The sequence below is a fragment of the Heterodontus francisci genome, chromosome 13, assembly GCF_036365525.1.
Source record: "Heterodontus francisci isolate sHetFra1 chromosome 13, sHetFra1.hap1, whole genome shotgun sequence".
Taxonomy (NCBI): domain Eukaryota; kingdom Metazoa; phylum Chordata; class Chondrichthyes; order Heterodontiformes; family Heterodontidae; genus Heterodontus; species Heterodontus francisci.
Window position 1 is genome coordinate 48,418,894 of NC_090383.1, and position 16,662 is coordinate 48,435,555.

The 16,662-nt window shown below is 42.1% G+C and overlaps 1 protein-coding gene across 14 annotated transcripts in view; it reads right to left on the minus strand.

Annotated features, from left to right (window-relative positions):
* The window catches only part of arid1b (AT-rich interactive domain 1B), a 696,888-nt gene that overhangs the window by 186,038 nt on the left and 494,188 nt on the right, over positions 1-16,662 (minus strand). For all 14 annotated transcript variants that reach the window (XM_068044792.1, XM_068044797.1, XM_068044789.1 and 11 more), the window contains one exon: positions 10,865-11,105. In XM_068044792.1, the coding sequence (XP_067900893.1) occupies positions 10,865-11,105 (241 nt within the window). The remainder of the gene's footprint in view (positions 1-10,864; positions 11,106-16,662) is intronic.

Below are 16,662 nucleotides of genomic sequence, written 5' to 3' on the forward strand. Positions count from 1 at the left end.
AAGTTCATGCAGTGGATACAGTTTGCATTGGAGGCACTGTATGTCGTATTTAACAGGCTGTGCCTCATCCTCGTTCGCACTCTTGGGAATCTTGAAACCACAAGACGCGTAGAAGTTGAAAAGAACTATCTTCTGAACACAATATAGGCAGAATTGGAAAACCATTGGAAAACCTGGGGAACCACAGTCTGCATTGCATGCCTTTGTCGCAAGGCCCCTTCTAGTTCCCAGAGGACTGGAGGAAGATAGTGCTTGGTGTCGCCTGATGCTGTGGATGGTTATTAAAGTTAAGTCACTGCATGCTCGCAGGTCCAGTCCTTTGAACATTGTAGAAAAGTTGGGGTTTCCAATCTGAATCATTGTAACAACACTTAATCATAATGGATCCGAGACATGAGATAGAGGATGCATTGTAAGCAGTTAGCTGAGCGTTGGTCGGAGCTACCTTGGTATGCCATTTACCCAGATACATGCATTTTAAGATGCATCGGGGTAAAATGCTTGTACGGGTACCTGCGTCCACTTTTGCCCAGAGCAAATGTGTGCCTTCTTTTCCTGGACAGGAAATATGAATGGATACAAAAGCTTCTAGCGGAGTAATACAATCAATGTGCTCCGTAACGCTGATGACATGGAATGTCCCTTCCGTTTGCTCACTCATGCTTATATTCTGATCTTCAGGATCACTAGTGTTATTGTTACCCAGAACGTTGTGGATTAATTGGTTGTGTCGTGATGGAGAATTGTGAAGGCTATCAGGGCGCAAATACGTCCTGCAGTTTGATGGTTTATGTACAGGACTCTTGCCCGCAGTGTCGGTCTTGTCTTTGCGACGCTGTCTTTTCCAGTGGCCCTGAACACTGCTTGCTTTACATAGGGAGTTAAGTCCTGGACAGGTTTTAGGCGAATGTAAAAGCGCGCACCTTGTACATGGTGTCTTGAATTTGGAATCCCTATTCAATACACTAATGATATTTGTTACACATAGAGATTGAAAGCTTTGTTGACCCGTGATGATGGGCTCAAATTTGTGGCCATCCTTCAATACGGCATCAATCGTGTACTTTTTGGGTTTGTCCAAAAGATTCTTTTGGTAGAGTTCCATCGGTGTGGATGCAATCACAAGTTCAATGATGCGATCTGCCAGTTTGGAGCCAGTAAAATCACACTCTCGGCCTTTGGCATGACAATGACTGAAGAACTGGTCTATGGATTTGCTAGGCTGTTGTCTGAAGGACATGAATTTGAGTCGGCGTACTCGAAAATTGAACTTGAGGCATCATTGGTCTTCTAGAGTGGACCAAATCTTTGCAGGGTCCTTCTGTCCTTCATCGTCAAGACCAGATGTGTTAAGACAATGTAAACCTTTTGTGTCAATGGCTACGCGTATCTTTACTGCTCGCTTCTGTGGATCATCAATGCCCAGGTCATCGAAACAAAGCTCGACTCTCTACTTGAAAAGAAGAAATTCTGAAAGCAGTCTGACGTAGGAAAAAGTGTTGCTTTGATTGCAATAACTTTGTTGTTGCATCTGCAGAAGCAAAGATAAACTATGCAGGCAAAAAATAGAAAGACTTGCAGTACCACTTCTGAATGGACTTGGATGGTGTGGAGCTGTCTTCTGCAATAAAAAAGCAGTTCCAATTCCACTGGTGAACTGGTTTGGAGGTTGTGGCACTGTATCCTGCTGTGGCGACTTGTTGCAATCCCATTAATGGAAAGGCTTGGAGCCTGTGGCACTGTTACTTGTTGTGGAAACTTGTAGTACCACAAATGAATGGGCTTGGAGGTTGTGGCACTGTTGCCGAATTTGTGCACTTTTGGCCTAGCCCTACCCCCAAAATGCGGATGTGGCGCAAAGAAAAATCAAAAGCCCAAAACTGTAATGGCGATTTTCCCTCAAAAAATAGTAGTGATTTCTCCTCCTGAAACCACAATGAAAAACTCTACTTGGTTCTGCGCCTTAAGTGTTGCCCGTTCCACTGTTCACCGACAGATCGCGACACTCCCTGTACCGAAAATATGCCTATTTTGTGCTCAACCCATTAGCCTACTGCCGTGATGGTGCTGAACTGTCCGACGCAACTTGCAAACGTAGCAGGGTCTGTTCCCTCTGTACAACTTGCCCAAACTTTAAAAGTTGCTCCTGATGTGTGAAACTGAGCTCAGAATCCTGCTGCTGCTAACTGCACTACTTTGAAGGTAAGAAGGCTTGACGGGTTGGGGTGTTGGAGATCCAGATCATTGCCGAGTAGACCCAAGAGAAAAAAAATGACTTGCAACATGGTCTGATCTGCCAAGAGGAAATGATGTGTGCTCTCTTCAGAATTGTTCTTCGAAAAACGTCTTTGGGTCTTCAAAAATTTCACCGCTGCTAACATGTTGCGTGTTCCGTAAACCTCTGTGTTTGTATAGACTATACACAAAGACTGACCACTCCAGATGGGATCAGTAACATAATATTATGGGTTCTTGATTGAATACTGAGAGAGCAGCTATGGAGATGCTTACTGTACAGGGTTTCTTCAAGGCTGCTAAACACTTAGAATCATGTGGTGTGTTGCATCATAGCTCTTACATGACTGGCATGATCTTGTAGCCATACTTCTTAAAGGTGTACACAGAACAGTACATATAATTGGCAAAAAGAATTTCAAAATGTGAGATATTGCATTTTGGCAAGAAAAGCAAGCAGGTTGCCTATTACTTAGAAAAGAATGCAAATGGGGTAAAGGAGCAAAAGAATCTCGGAGTACAAACACACAAGGGACTAAATGTAGCGACTCAGGTTAACAAGGCCATAAAGAAAAAAAACTAAGCACTCGGATTTTTTTTTAAAAGAGGGACAGAATTGAAAAGTAAAAGAGTTATGCTGAACTTGCATCAAACTTTGGTTATACCATTCCTGGATTACTGTGTACAATTCTAGTCGCCATGCTATAAAAAAAGATATTGAGGCACTGGAGAGGGTGCAGAAAAGATTTAAAAGGATAATCCCAGAAGCACCGGGGGTGGGTGGTGTCACTATCAGGAGAGGATGAACGGGCTGGGTCTCTTTTCTCTTGAAAGGAAAAGACTGAGGGATGACTTAACAGAGGTCTTAACAATTATGAAAGGTTTTGATAAAGTAGACACAGATAGAATGTTTCCACTTGTGGGGAAGAGCAAAACTAGAGGCCATCAACATAACACAGTCGCCAAATAATCAAATAGGGAATTCAGAAGAAACTTCTTTACCCACAGAGTGGTGAGAATGTGGAACTTGCTACCACAGGGACTGGTTGAACAGAATAGCACCCCCGATTTTAAGTGCCCCGCCATGGGTCGCCGTGCCTTCAACTTTCAAGGCCCTACGTTCTGGAATTCCCTCCCCAAACCTCTCTGACTCTCTTTCCTCCTTTAAAACATTCCTAAGAATTTACCGTTTTGATCAAGCTTTTGGTCATCTGCCCTAATATTTGCTTATGTGGCTCAGTGTCACATATTGTTTCTTAATGCCCTGTGAAGTGTCTTGGGATGTTTTATTATGTTAAGGGAACTATATAAATACAAGCTGTTGTTGTAGTACAAGTCACTCTTACGTGAAAGACGACTGAATAATGGCACAACATGGGAAACAGCATGCTCCAATGTCCTCAGAGCCGCACTGGAGGCCTTGGTGAGGAGGTGCAAAGGAGGAGAGAAGTGTTGTATCCACAGGGAGCCAGAAGGTTCTTCAGAAACACTGAGAAGGCAGTGGGATCAGATAGCTGTGGCTGTCAATGCCAGGAGCCAAGCCCATGCAGTGGCACAGAAAGTTCAATGACCTCAACAAGTGGTCAAGGTCAGTGAATGCACCTTCAAATTCAATGGTAGCACAGATGCTAGCTTGCTGGAGGGCAAGGTCACATACAGGTTCTGCTGCAGAGGACTCAGATGAGCACTTTGATGGGGCGAGTTACAGAAGGAGGCTCACGGGTGTGCACAATGAATTGCTTGGTGCACTGGTAGGCGTCGAGAAAGCCTGCATACAGTGTCAAGGAATATGGAGGAGTCCAGCACCAACTTTACAAAGGGTTTTCTGCAGAACATGGCAGTGGTGGCCATTAGCACACTTGTGGACCCAACCATGATGCAGCATCTGATGGCTGACATCTCAACTTGCATAGCAGCAGAAGCCACCTAATGTCTGGGTGCTGCAGTGGAAGCTCAAGCTTCTGTCATGTAAGGTCAGCTTGCTGCCATGCAACCTTAGACTGTTCCCACCATGGCTGCAGATACCAGTATTCAAAGGGGCTTGCAGGGTGTCAAGGCAGTCCAGCAATCTGGCCTCCAACAGATTACTGATTGTTGAGGTACCTCTCAGTGGAGGATGAGCCTGCTGTCCTCCCTCACAATGACGGCATTCATTCTCTCATCACTGCCGGTTCACCAGTGTCCTTGTTGTTGCCCGTCAGCCAGCCAGCTCAGACTTCTGCTCCCCATGCCCAGATGGTGCAGTCTGAAGCCAAGTCTTCTAGGCTTAGAGCTCCTCAAGGTCATCCTCTATGGACATTTGCAGTCTTCTCTATTGAAAGTCAGCAGCCTTTCACCAATCATGCTGCAACCACTGGGCTATCACTGTGTAGGAGCACTAGGACAGGCAAAGGTGCACAGAAGACATGCACTAAGGAAATGCGTGAAGGTGAGTAGCTTACATTTGCCTGCAATAAAGCATGATTTATTTTATAAAGTTGCTGCGGAAGGTTTATTTTGTGTTAGCTTTTATTTTTGCATTGAGGTGCGATGGTCAGTAACAGAGGGAAGGTAAGATGCAGGACCGTTGGTGAATGGGGAACTGGGGATGCGTTTTAAAAAATTCATTCATGGGATGTGGGCGTCGCTGGCCAGGCCAGCATTTATTGCCCATCCCTAATTGCCCTCGAGAAGGTGGTGAGCTGCCTTTTTGAACCGCTGCAGTCCATTTGGGGTAGGTATACCCACAGTGCTGTCAGGAAGGGAGTTCCAGGATTGTGACCCAGCAACAGTGAAGGAATGGCGATATAGTTCCAAGTCAGGAAGGTGGTGTTCCCATGCATTTGCTGACCTTGTCCTTCTAGTTGGTAAAGGTCACGTGTTTGGAAGATGCTGTCTAAGGAGCCTTGGTGCATTGCTGCAGTGCACCTTGTAGATGGTACACACTGCTGCCACTGTGCGTCGGTGGTGGAGGGAGTGAATGTTTGCAGATGGGGTGCCAATCAAGCGGGCTGCTTTATCCTGGATGGTGTCGAGCTTCTTCAGTGTTGTTGGTATTGCAGTCGGAAGAGTTGTTCAGGGACAACCCATCCAGAAAGGGATTGTCTAGGTTGCCTCTTCCTTTCCTTCGCCTGTTAGTCAGCTGTTCACGTATAGCTGGTGGCAAGGGCTGTGCCCTCATGATGGTGAGGTTGTGCAGCATGCAGACCAGCATGAATCTTAGTTTGAGCACTGCAGGGCTCTTGCAGAGTGGTCGTAGATTTTGAGAGGTCAGTGCCTTAAGGACAGAAAACAGTGAGTCATAATAAATGGTTGTTTTTCAGACTGGAGAGTGGTAGACAGTGGTGTTGCCCAAGGGTCAGTGCTCGGACTACAAATGAATTGGATATTGGAATAGGGAGTAAAATTTCAACATTTGCCAATGATACCAAAATTGGCAGTGTGAAAAACAGTGGAGATGATGCCAATCGACTGCAACAGGTCATAGATAGGCTAGCAGAATGGGCAGACAAGTGGCAGATGGAATTTAATACAGAGAAGTGTGAGGTGATGCATTTTGGCAGAAAGGATAGGAAGAGGCAATTTAGACTTAATGGCACAGTTCTAAACTGTGTACAGGGATAGATGGAGATTGGGGGACCTGGGGATGCATGTGCATATATCTTTGAAGATGGCAGGACATATTGAGAGAGTAGTTGGCAAAGCATATGGTATCTCAGGCTTCATAAATGGAGGTATTAAGTACGAAAGCAGGGAAGTTATGTTGAACCTTTATAAAGCTCTGGTTGGGCCAGAACTACAGTATTGCATCCAGTTCTGGTCACTGCACTTTAGGAAGGATGTAAGGGTCCTTGAGCGGGTGTAGAGGAGACCAGAAAATAGCAGAAAGGAGCAGAAATGAGATCAGAGGACAAAGAGGTATAATCAGCATTAAAATTAGAAATACCTCAGGAATTGTAAAAATGACAAAGAAGGTATTAAATTGTATGTATGTCTATGTCTTAGTGCAACTAATGAGGTTTGTGCACTGCGGGCACCAATTGCCACATGGGATTCTGATGTGGTTGCATTCACTAAGACATGGATCAAACAAGACCTGGACTGGGCTCTTCATACTTCTAGTTACCAAACATTCAGGAATGACAGAGAAGGAAAAAGTGCAGGGAGCGTGGCCGAGATTGGTTAAGTATGATGTTACAGTTATGAACAGAAAGGATATATGAGATGGTTCTGGGACTGAATTTATTTGGCTTGAGTTTAGGATCACAGGGAAAGCTGTTACTTTGCTGGCATTTTTTTTTTAATAGAGCTCTAAGCAGTGAAAAGGAGAGAGTTGATCAGATTTGTTGACAAAGGAGCGCAACAAAAATAGAGTAGTAGTAGTAGATTTTAATTAACTTAATATAGACTGGTAATAAAAATACAGTGCTAAGGCTAGGGAAGGAGAGAAATTTCTGATATGGGTACAGGAGAACTTTCTCAATCATGAGGTCACATCCAACAAAGAAGGCAGCAGTGTTAAATCTGGTTCTGGGAAATGAAGTAGGGCAAGTGGAGTGCATTACAGTAGGAAATCATCTCGGTAACAATGGCCATAACATAATTCAGTTCAGAGTAATTATGGAAAGAGACCAGAAAATATCAAAGATAAAAATGCTTAACTAGGTATGAGCTAATTTCAATGATTTATGAAGGGACCTAGTACAGGTAGTGGAAGGCATTCAGAGAAGAGATCGTTGTGGTACAAACCGGGCATATTCTTTTGAAAGGAAAAGGTTGAGAAAGGATGACAAAGGAAATCAAAGTTAAAATAAAACAGAAAACGGCTTATGGCAAATGGGTATTGTTTTTGCATTCATGATCTGGATCAAGTGTCATCTAAAAAGGTACATACACATAAGGACCTAATTTATTTAGTTAAAAATGTTACAATAAATATCACATGGAACCTGCACAGATATTTTTACAGCATTGGAAGTTTACCATTTTAGAAATATGCTTTTTGAGTACAATGTACCTTGAAGTATTGTTATGAAAACCCCACATGCCAAATGGGAAATATTAACTTCATCGATTGGAACTTTGCCTGAGACTTTTACTGGAAATTGTTACAAATAACTTTTTAAAAAGAAAAGCTAACAGCCAAGATGGCCACGGCAATTTGCACATGAATCATCAACGGAACAGACTGGAGACAAACATGATTGACTAGCCAGAACAATGGGCTGCTCTGATTCAATTACCTGAGATGGCCTCATCAATGCAGTCATCAAGAGCCATCGACACTCATTGACTGTGAAAGAGCCAACACCCCCACCAAGTGTGACTGGAGAGCCTGAGGGGAGAGGCTTGAATCTCAGAGGATATTCCAGAAGAACCTCATTAAAACACAGAGGTGGTCATGTCATATGACTGCTTGTGCAACTCTGAGAGATTGTGGGTTATGATTCGGACAGCAGACAGTAACTGTAAGCCATCAAGAGAGCAGCACTCTCTCTCTCTCTCTCCAGTAAAGAGTCAGAGAATGCTCAGCTGCAGCTGGTAAAGCCAAGTCTACAGACCACCACAACCAACAACTAGGATATAAGGGTCAAAACCCCCTCTTCTGCTTTCCAGAGCCTGAGAAGCAAGCCCGAAACGTGCACCTAGCGCAGCAAGGACTTCAGAACTACAATTTCAACTAAGAACTCAGACTGCTGAACTATATTTAAATTCCATTTATTTCAGACTCTACTCCAATCACCCAACTCTGTTTCCCTCTGTAAACTATTTGCGTGTGTTTGTGTGTGTGTATCTCTCATTTGAATGAGAGAGTGGATGTGTAGCGTATTTTAGTAATTTTAACCAGTTTAGAGTGTTGAGGATAATAAACTTACATCTTTCTTGTTTAAACCCAAGAAAACCTGTCTGATTGGTTCTTTGGCAACTACATTAGAGGAACAGGAGCAAGTACTCACTGAGGTGGTAAGTTCAATTACTGTGTTTAAAAAAAAGTATAAACCCTGTTGCAGTCAAACCAGAGAAGGGGCGAAAAGGGAGTCTGAGAACCCCTCCTCACCTGGTCGTAACAGAAATGTGGGGGCTGTAGTCCGTGATTGTAATCCACAAATGAGAAATTGGAAGTGGGAAACCAAATTGATCCCAATCAAAAAAAACTTCAATATAGGTTTTCTTGTGGTGTGTGTTGCTAGAATACTAACATGTCCGCATCTGAGGCCAATACCCGGGTGAAGTAACTTGGGATAAGTTAAAGGCCTATCTATGGAAGAGTTGAGAAATGTGGCTAGGCAGTGTGGGATCACTTTCCGTGGAAAAAGCTAAGAAATCAGAAATCCTAAGACTTGTGGCCAACCATTTTTCACTTGACCCTGAAGAGTCAGAAACCCGGTTGGAGTCAGACTCAGACAGAGTAATGTTAGCAAAAATACAATTAGAACAGAGGAAACTTGAATTGGAAGACAAAGAGGAGAGAAAAAGAGAGAAAGGAGAGGGAAGAGAGAGAATTTTTCATAAGGAGGAGGAAAGGGAGATAAGGCAGTTTGAATTAGCTTCGGGGCAACATGGTAACCCCAGTGAAAGCAAGGAAGCTACACTTAACTCAGGACTGTGTACTGAGCTCTTAAAGCTCTCCCAATTGATCCCAAAGTTCAATGAGGGAAATGCGGAAGCAATTTTGTCACTTTTGAAAAGCTTGCAAGACAGCTGAGATGGTCGGCTGAGGGCTGGACCCTCCTGCTACAAATCAAGCTAACAGGAAAAGCCCATGAGGTTTATTCACTGTTGCCAGATGAAAGTTCATCAGACTATGAATTGACTATAAATGCTATCCTCGGGGAATATGAGCTAGTACCAGAAACATATTGCCAGAAATTCTGAACCCTCCGGAAATAGCCTGATCAAACTTATCCCGAGTTTGAAAGAAGTAAGCAGCTGGCTTTTGACAAGTAGTTAAGGGCCCTTAAAGTACAGCCCATGTATGAAAACCTTAGAGAGGTGATTCTTCTTGAGGAATTTAAAAACTCTTTTCCCCTTTCTATAAAAACCCATGTGGAGGAACAGAAAGTACAAAGGGCCAGACAAGGCGCAGTTCTGGCTGACGAATTTGCTCTTATATACAAGTCCGTACCCCAAGGACAAACCTTCCCTCGTCACCCCCACAACCCCAGAATGGATAAAAGATGGGAGGGTAATAGGAGCCCAAACAGTCCTGGGAGAGAAAGGAAAGCTGGACTAGGATACAATGGTCAAAACCCCCTCTTCTGCCTTCCGGAGCCTGAGAAGCAAGCCCGAAATATGCACGTGGTGCAGTGAGGACTTCAGGACTACAATTTCAACTAAGAACTCTGGGACTGCAGAACTGCATTTAAATTCCATTTATTTCAGACTCTACTCCAATTCCTCTGTAATCTATTTGTGTGTATGTGTCTCTCATGTGAAAGTGAGCACGGATGTGCAGCATATTTTAGTAACCGGTTTAGAGCATTAAGGATAATAAACTTACATTATTCTTGTTTAAACCCAAGAAAACCTGTCTAGTTCTTTGGCAACTATATTAGAGGAACAGAAGTGCTTACTGAGGTGGTAAGTTTAATCACCGTGTTAAAAAAGGATAAACCCTTTTGTGGTCGAACCAGAGAAGGGCCGAAAGGGGAGCCTGCGACCCCCCTCCTCACCTGGTCGTAACAGTATGGTGCACATTTTTGTGACTTTATAATACATTCTCGATAGGCTCAGGTAAAGATTTCAGTCGCTTTAAAAGGAGCTGTATGTTGCTTTTGTTGGTATTAATTAGATTACTGACATTTCTGGAAGAGCCTCAGGCCCACTGTAAAAGCGCACAGCAGAAAAACTGATAACTATAAAAACAGGCATTAAAAATTGAATGAGTACATCTTGGAAGACTAGGGAAAGGAAAGAGTGGAGGAGCAGAGGGATCTTGGTGTGCAGATCATTAAAGTTGGTAGCATAAGCAGATAAGACCATAGGAAAGCAAAGAGAGTTCTTGGTTTTATATCTAGAGGCATAGAATACACAAGGAAGGAGGTAATGTTGAACTTACAAAAGACATCAGTCAGGCCACAGTTGGGAGTATTGTGTACTGTTTTGGGAACCCCATTATATGAAGGATGTAAAAGCAATAGAAACAGTACAGTGTAGATTAACTAGGATGTTACCCAGATGATTTAGAGTCAAGACAAGAGAGTTGAGAAACTGGATTTTGTTTTGCTACAGCTGAAAAGGTTAAGGCATAGCCCGAAAGATGTCTTCAAGATTATACAGGGTTAACAGGGATAGAACATTTCCCCTGGTTGGTAAACTGATAACAAGATGGCACAAATTTAAGATAGCCACAAGAAAAATTTAAGGATAAGTTTAAAAATATATATTTACGTAGAATATGGTTAGAACGTGCAATTTTGTTTTGTAAGAAACTGTTGCTGAAACAGAGTCCAAACAGTCTTTTAAAAAGAATTTAGGTAGCTGCGTGAAAAAGAGAAATATCAAAAGCAAGCAAGAGAGTGAGATCAGACTAGGTGGATCATGTGGAGAAAAACAATGCATAAACTTCATGGGCCAAATGGCCTGTCTCTGTACAGTAACATTCTCTGATTCTAGAACATTTAACCAAAATGAAAATAAAAACAATTACCTGATATACCTGCTGGGGACAGGGGTCCAGACCTGGACTGGCTGCTTCCAACAGGAGAACCAACAGGGGATGGGGAGGGACCCCGGATACCAGACAGATGAGGGGAAGCATGAGGGGAGAATGGAGATTGTGCGGGATTACTCTGTTCTCCTTGGCCACTTGAGGATCCTGAAGCACTAACTCCAGAACTTAGTGTACCTTCTGTCCCCGTTGGCAAATCATCAATGGATCCAGATAAATCCTAGAAAAAAGAAAATAAAAGTTACAATTAGGTGCTTATTTATATCATAATACGATGCAAGTAATTCAATTAGCCAACAGTAGACGAGAAATTGCATGGTCAGTGAATATTTTACCACACTTGGGACCTTTTACATGACTACGGTACATAAAAATTGATCTTTTAAGTTTATTTTGATTAAATTATTGAGATGTTTTGCAGTGAAAACAATAATTAAAACATTTTGCTGCTAGTTATTATACTCCTAACTTTACAGTTCAAACACAATGATGGTAAGTTCAAGACAGAGTGAAACCAACACCACTGTCAGTTTTTAACTGCTTAACCGATTTGAACCTTTGTTTAGGCTTTGACCTAATCATAACCCATATATCACACTTGGACCATCTTAAGTGAAGTACATGAGTACTAAAACAAGTGTGGAACCATATTTCATTCCATAACCATTTCATTCATGTAATATCCAAAATTGAGGAAATTATTCAGAAAGATCACCACCATTTAACTCCATAGCCCGAGGCTTGACCTGTAGAGGATATTAATGTTTCCAATGCAATGCGACAGAACATTGTAATCTGTACTTTCTTTCTTTCTTTCTTTCTTTGGCCTCCTTGTCTCGAGAGACAATGGGTAAGCGCCTAGAGGTGGTCAGTGGTGTCATTGCAATTATTACACATTAGCACAAAGGAAAAACCCAACTGCACACAGGAGTTGCAAAAGGTCACATTTGTAGAACAAGTGCATTCAAGTCATAATTCTCATTTTTATTTACTGATGGCCATGTTAAGTTTCAATATATATTTTCAAAAACAGAAATTGTGGGAAGATCAAAGTATGGGGCATGAGTCAGATCCCAGCCTTCTACTGTTGCATTAGATAAGCTGGATAATTCATTTGAACTATAAATATCAACTGGCACCTTTCATGTTCATTCCTTGTGTCTTCATTACACTGGTCAAGAGACCCAAGCACTAAACATCTTACTGCTTAGTACAGACTAAGGTGTGCACTTCAATATCTTTGCCCTGCATATTAGACACGGCTCTATAACTATTACATATTCTAAATAGTATAGTAATAGTTCTTACTCTGGAGCTGGAACAGGAGCTATTTAGTAGTACAGAAAGTGTTACTATTATAAGTAGTAGCTTGCGAAATACCCATAAATCAGACTATTCTGCTTAGTTTCAAGACATTTCAGCAGCTATCATTTTACTAATCCCTGCAGGAAGAAATGAATGACAGGTCACAGGCATTTCCTCAAGTGCATGTCTTTCAGGGATTTCCTCACAACCTGATGCAACTCATTCACAGACAAGTTTCGCACTTGACCTCTGCCTTTCCTGTCCTCCTCCCATGTATTGTACTACATCAAACTGAGATAGTACAGACAGGTACAACAGCTTCAGAAAGCTTTATCTTATTCTCCGTGACCACTGACCCTTGGCACTTTTTAAAAAGATGATTTGCATGATGCACAAGGCTCTAAAATTTACATTGTTAATAACAAAGAATCTATTATTAGTACAGTCTACCTCCATGGGTTTGTTTTCCATTTTCCTGGAATTTCCTTTATATTTATAGGCCTGGTTGGATTTCTACCAGTAGAAATTTGTAAACCGCTTGTGGTATCAAGGCACAGCATTTCTGTACAGTGAAATGTTTGTCTGAGCAGAATTTCTTTTTCAAAATACTACTGAGTCCAAACGTATAACACATTTGAGCAAAATTTCAACCTGAGCTTACAAAACCACATCCCCACTCACATTTTGTAGGATGCCCAAAAGCACTGTTTTTAATTAGCAAACTGCATATTGAACCAAGTCAATCTGTTGCCAGTTGCACCTGGAGACTACAAACCTTTTGCAAGTCAAACTGCTTTGTGTGAAGCCAGGCTTTAAGAAGGGTTTTCAGTTGCATTCGTTCTGATCAATTACTGAATGAATAATATGAGCTCTGTAATTGTTGGCAACCTATTTAATGACTATTGGGATTTAGCAGTGGTAAAACATGGAAACATGCAGAAAATCTAAACTTTTCAGAACCAAATAATTATTGTATGGAAAACCTAGGCTTACTACAAGAGCTGTTCCTGTGTACACCTACTATCAAAAAGATATTATTCAGAAAGTGTCAGTTGCTGGCATACTACTTCTGAATTGCAGGATGTTGGGTTCAAGTTCCACTCAAGGACCTAATCATAAAATCTGGGCTAACATTTCAGTGCTATACTGAGAAGTGCCACATTGTTGTAGGTGCTCCATTTTGGAGAAGATACTGAACTGTTCAGATGGGCATAAAAACTCACTTGGTACTAACTGAAGAAGAGCAAGGCATTTTCTCTGTCTGCCTTCAACCAACACACCAAAACTTGATTAGCTCATTGTTCATTTGCTTGTGGCATACAAATAGGCTATATTTGCCTATATAACAGTGATGGCACTTCAAAAGTAATTCATTCATTGCAAAGCACTTTGGGACATCTTTAGGTCATTAAAGCACTGTATACAAGCAAGTTCTTTTATGCCTGTAAATACTATCTATAGATGAATATATATTAAAAGTTGCATATGCACTGTAGTATAAGCATCTGTTAATGTTAATGTTGGAGACAGTGAGAGCAACCCCTCCCACTGTAGAGATGATGATGCAACAGTCACATGGTAATGGGCTTGGGAAGGAGAGAGTAGCAACATAAAGGATGTCAGCTAGAGAGGTTTAAAGAGAGTGTAAATAGAGATGCGTAAATAATAAGTTATTAGTCGACCTAACTAGATTCCGAGATTTAGCAATAACAGCCTAACTATGCTACTACTACAACATCACACAAAATGGTGGCAACAGTTAAAACGACCAGAAAGAACGGAGAACACCTTACCTCGTGACGTAGCACCAAGAGAACAGCAGAGCTTGTCGGGGGACTGCAAAGAGCTCCAGAGCTGCTCTGTAGCCGAAGACGACGCAGACAGTGGTGAGTCAATCATGCACCACAGAAGTGTGGTGGTCTGCAACGAAACATCTAGGTCCAGCTATCGGGTTCCGAGTCACAGTGCTGGGCAGTGATCCAAGATTGGGTAAGAGAATTCTAAAAGGGCCATTGTTGGCTAACGGCACACTGGGTTCAAAAAAGCGTGGAGAGAGGTCGATCTCTAGCGAAAAGACGAATCGTGAGTTGGGCGCAGATAGCAGCCATTACTCAACCAGACCGCGGAGAGAAAGCGCAGTAACTCCCAAAAAAAGTGGGGAAATCCCCAGAAAGAGCATGGGCCACAACGATATAAAAAGGAGAACATCCTAAAGAGCTTAACAAAGCCTAAGAAAACAGAATGAATTTGAAATTCAGAATGCTTGAAAGCTTCCATGATCAGGAAGGACCTAATCAGATACAAAATTGGTCCTTATGGAGAAAAAGATTCCTGCGATTTAGGATTGCTTCCCAGCTGCATTCTAAATCAGAAACAGAACAAGTAAATACCCTCTTATACTCTATGAGTGCAATTGCAGACGGCATGATTGTGAGGCAAGGGATAAATAAGGCTTTTGATAAATTTGAGGATGTGCTACAAGCCTTTGACAAATATTTCAATTTACGCAGTAGCAAAATTCTGGAAAGAGCAAAATTTAGCAAGCGAGTCCAGAAGATCGGCGAATCCATAGATTCTTTTATAAATGATCTGTACAGATTGGCTGAGAGATGTGAATATGGAGAATTGAAGGCGGAACTGATAAAGAACTGAACAGTTGTCAGAATAGCTGATGAGTCTTAATCAGATCTCTTACTGTCAAAAGATGATGTTACACTTGAGAAAGGCAATTCAGATCATACGACAGGCAGAAGGTCGAAGACAAAACAGAGTCGTTCTATGGTCTGAAGAGAAGCTTTGGATTAGAAGAAATCCGATCACTGTACAGTTCTTGAAGCCACAGACGGAGAGGCAATCTATCGAGATTAAGACACATACAGGTGAGAAGGTGCATAACACTGGGAAACTGTGCCAGTGCTGTGGAGCCAGAAAGACACACAGATGGGAACAGTGTGCTGCTAGTAAAGCAGAATCTTTCAAATGTAAAAAGTGTCCATTATAGAAAAATGTGCCAGACCTCTTCACTCAAAATCGCAAATCAATAGACCTTCACACAAAGAGCAGTGAATGAAGTGCATCAACTTCCAGCAGAAAAGGAGCCAGAAGATTTCCTAGGAGAAATTAATGGCCCGAACCAAGGATTTAGGACGGCAGACATTTATGTAAATGGACAACTAATGAACTTCAAAATGGACACAAGTGCTAATGTCACAGTTCTGTCAGACCAAGAGCCATGGTTGATGAGACATTGCCTACAACAGGCAGACACACAATTGCATGGTCCAGGCGGGACCCAAATGAAAGTGAAGGGTAAACTTCAAGCAACTCTTCAATATAGAGGGAGACAAGTTATGGAAACCTTATACATCTTGCAAAACCAAGAATTTTCTCTAAGCAGAAAAGCGTGCTTAGACCTGCATCTGATCAAGAAGATTGATGAAGTCAAACAGCCACTGACAAACACTCGCTTTCAAGCAGACTATCCGAAACGTTTCACATGTCTCGGAAGACTCAAGACAGAGTGTAGAATCACACTTAAAGAAAATGCCAGACCAGTGTGCATCATAACATCCAGAAAAATACCTCACTCTGTTGATGAACCAAGTTCAAGACCAGCTGGAAGAGATGACCAGGATGTGAGTCATTTCTGATGAAAGATCACTGACCTGAAACGTTAACTCTGCTTCTCTCTCCACAGATGCTGCCAGATCTGCTGAGTATTTCCAGCATTTTCTGTTTTTATATGCAAGTTATTTCTCCTGTTACGACACCAACGGAGTGATGTTCCGTTATGGTTCCAGTCCCAAAACAAAATGGTACTCTCCGTATCTGTGTGGATTTAACGTAGCTTATCAAAGCAGTGGCGTGCAAAATTCACTCAATGTCCATAGTGGATGACAGCTTGCCAAAATTGTCTCAAGAGCATCTTCTTTACCAATCTCGACGAAAATAGTGGGTACCCTTAGATGAGACCTCTAGATTACTAAGTAACTACAAATATTACACAGTTCGGGAGGTTTTGTTTCAATTGGTTACCATTTGGGATAACTTCTGCACCAGAGATCTTCCAAAGGTCTATGTCTAACATCTTAGAAGGGCTCAAGGGAGTTATTTGTCATATGGATGACATCCTGACACATGGGTGGTCAGTAGAGGAACGTGAACAAAGAGTTTGAGCGGTTCTACAATGGCTTCAAGAAGCAAGGCTAACTCTGAACGAGAAGTGCGAATTTTCCAAGACATCAATCCATTTCTTGGGACACATAGTAAGCAATAACGGCAGACCCACAGAAGACACGAGCCATTACAGAATTCCTTACTCCCACTTTTTTTTATTCTTTCATGGGATGTGAGCATTTCTGGCAAGTCAGCATTTATTGCCCATCCCTAATTGCCCTGAACAAAGTGGCTTACTAAGCCATTTCAGAGGGCAATTAAGAGTAAACCACATTGCTGTGGATCTGGAGTCACAT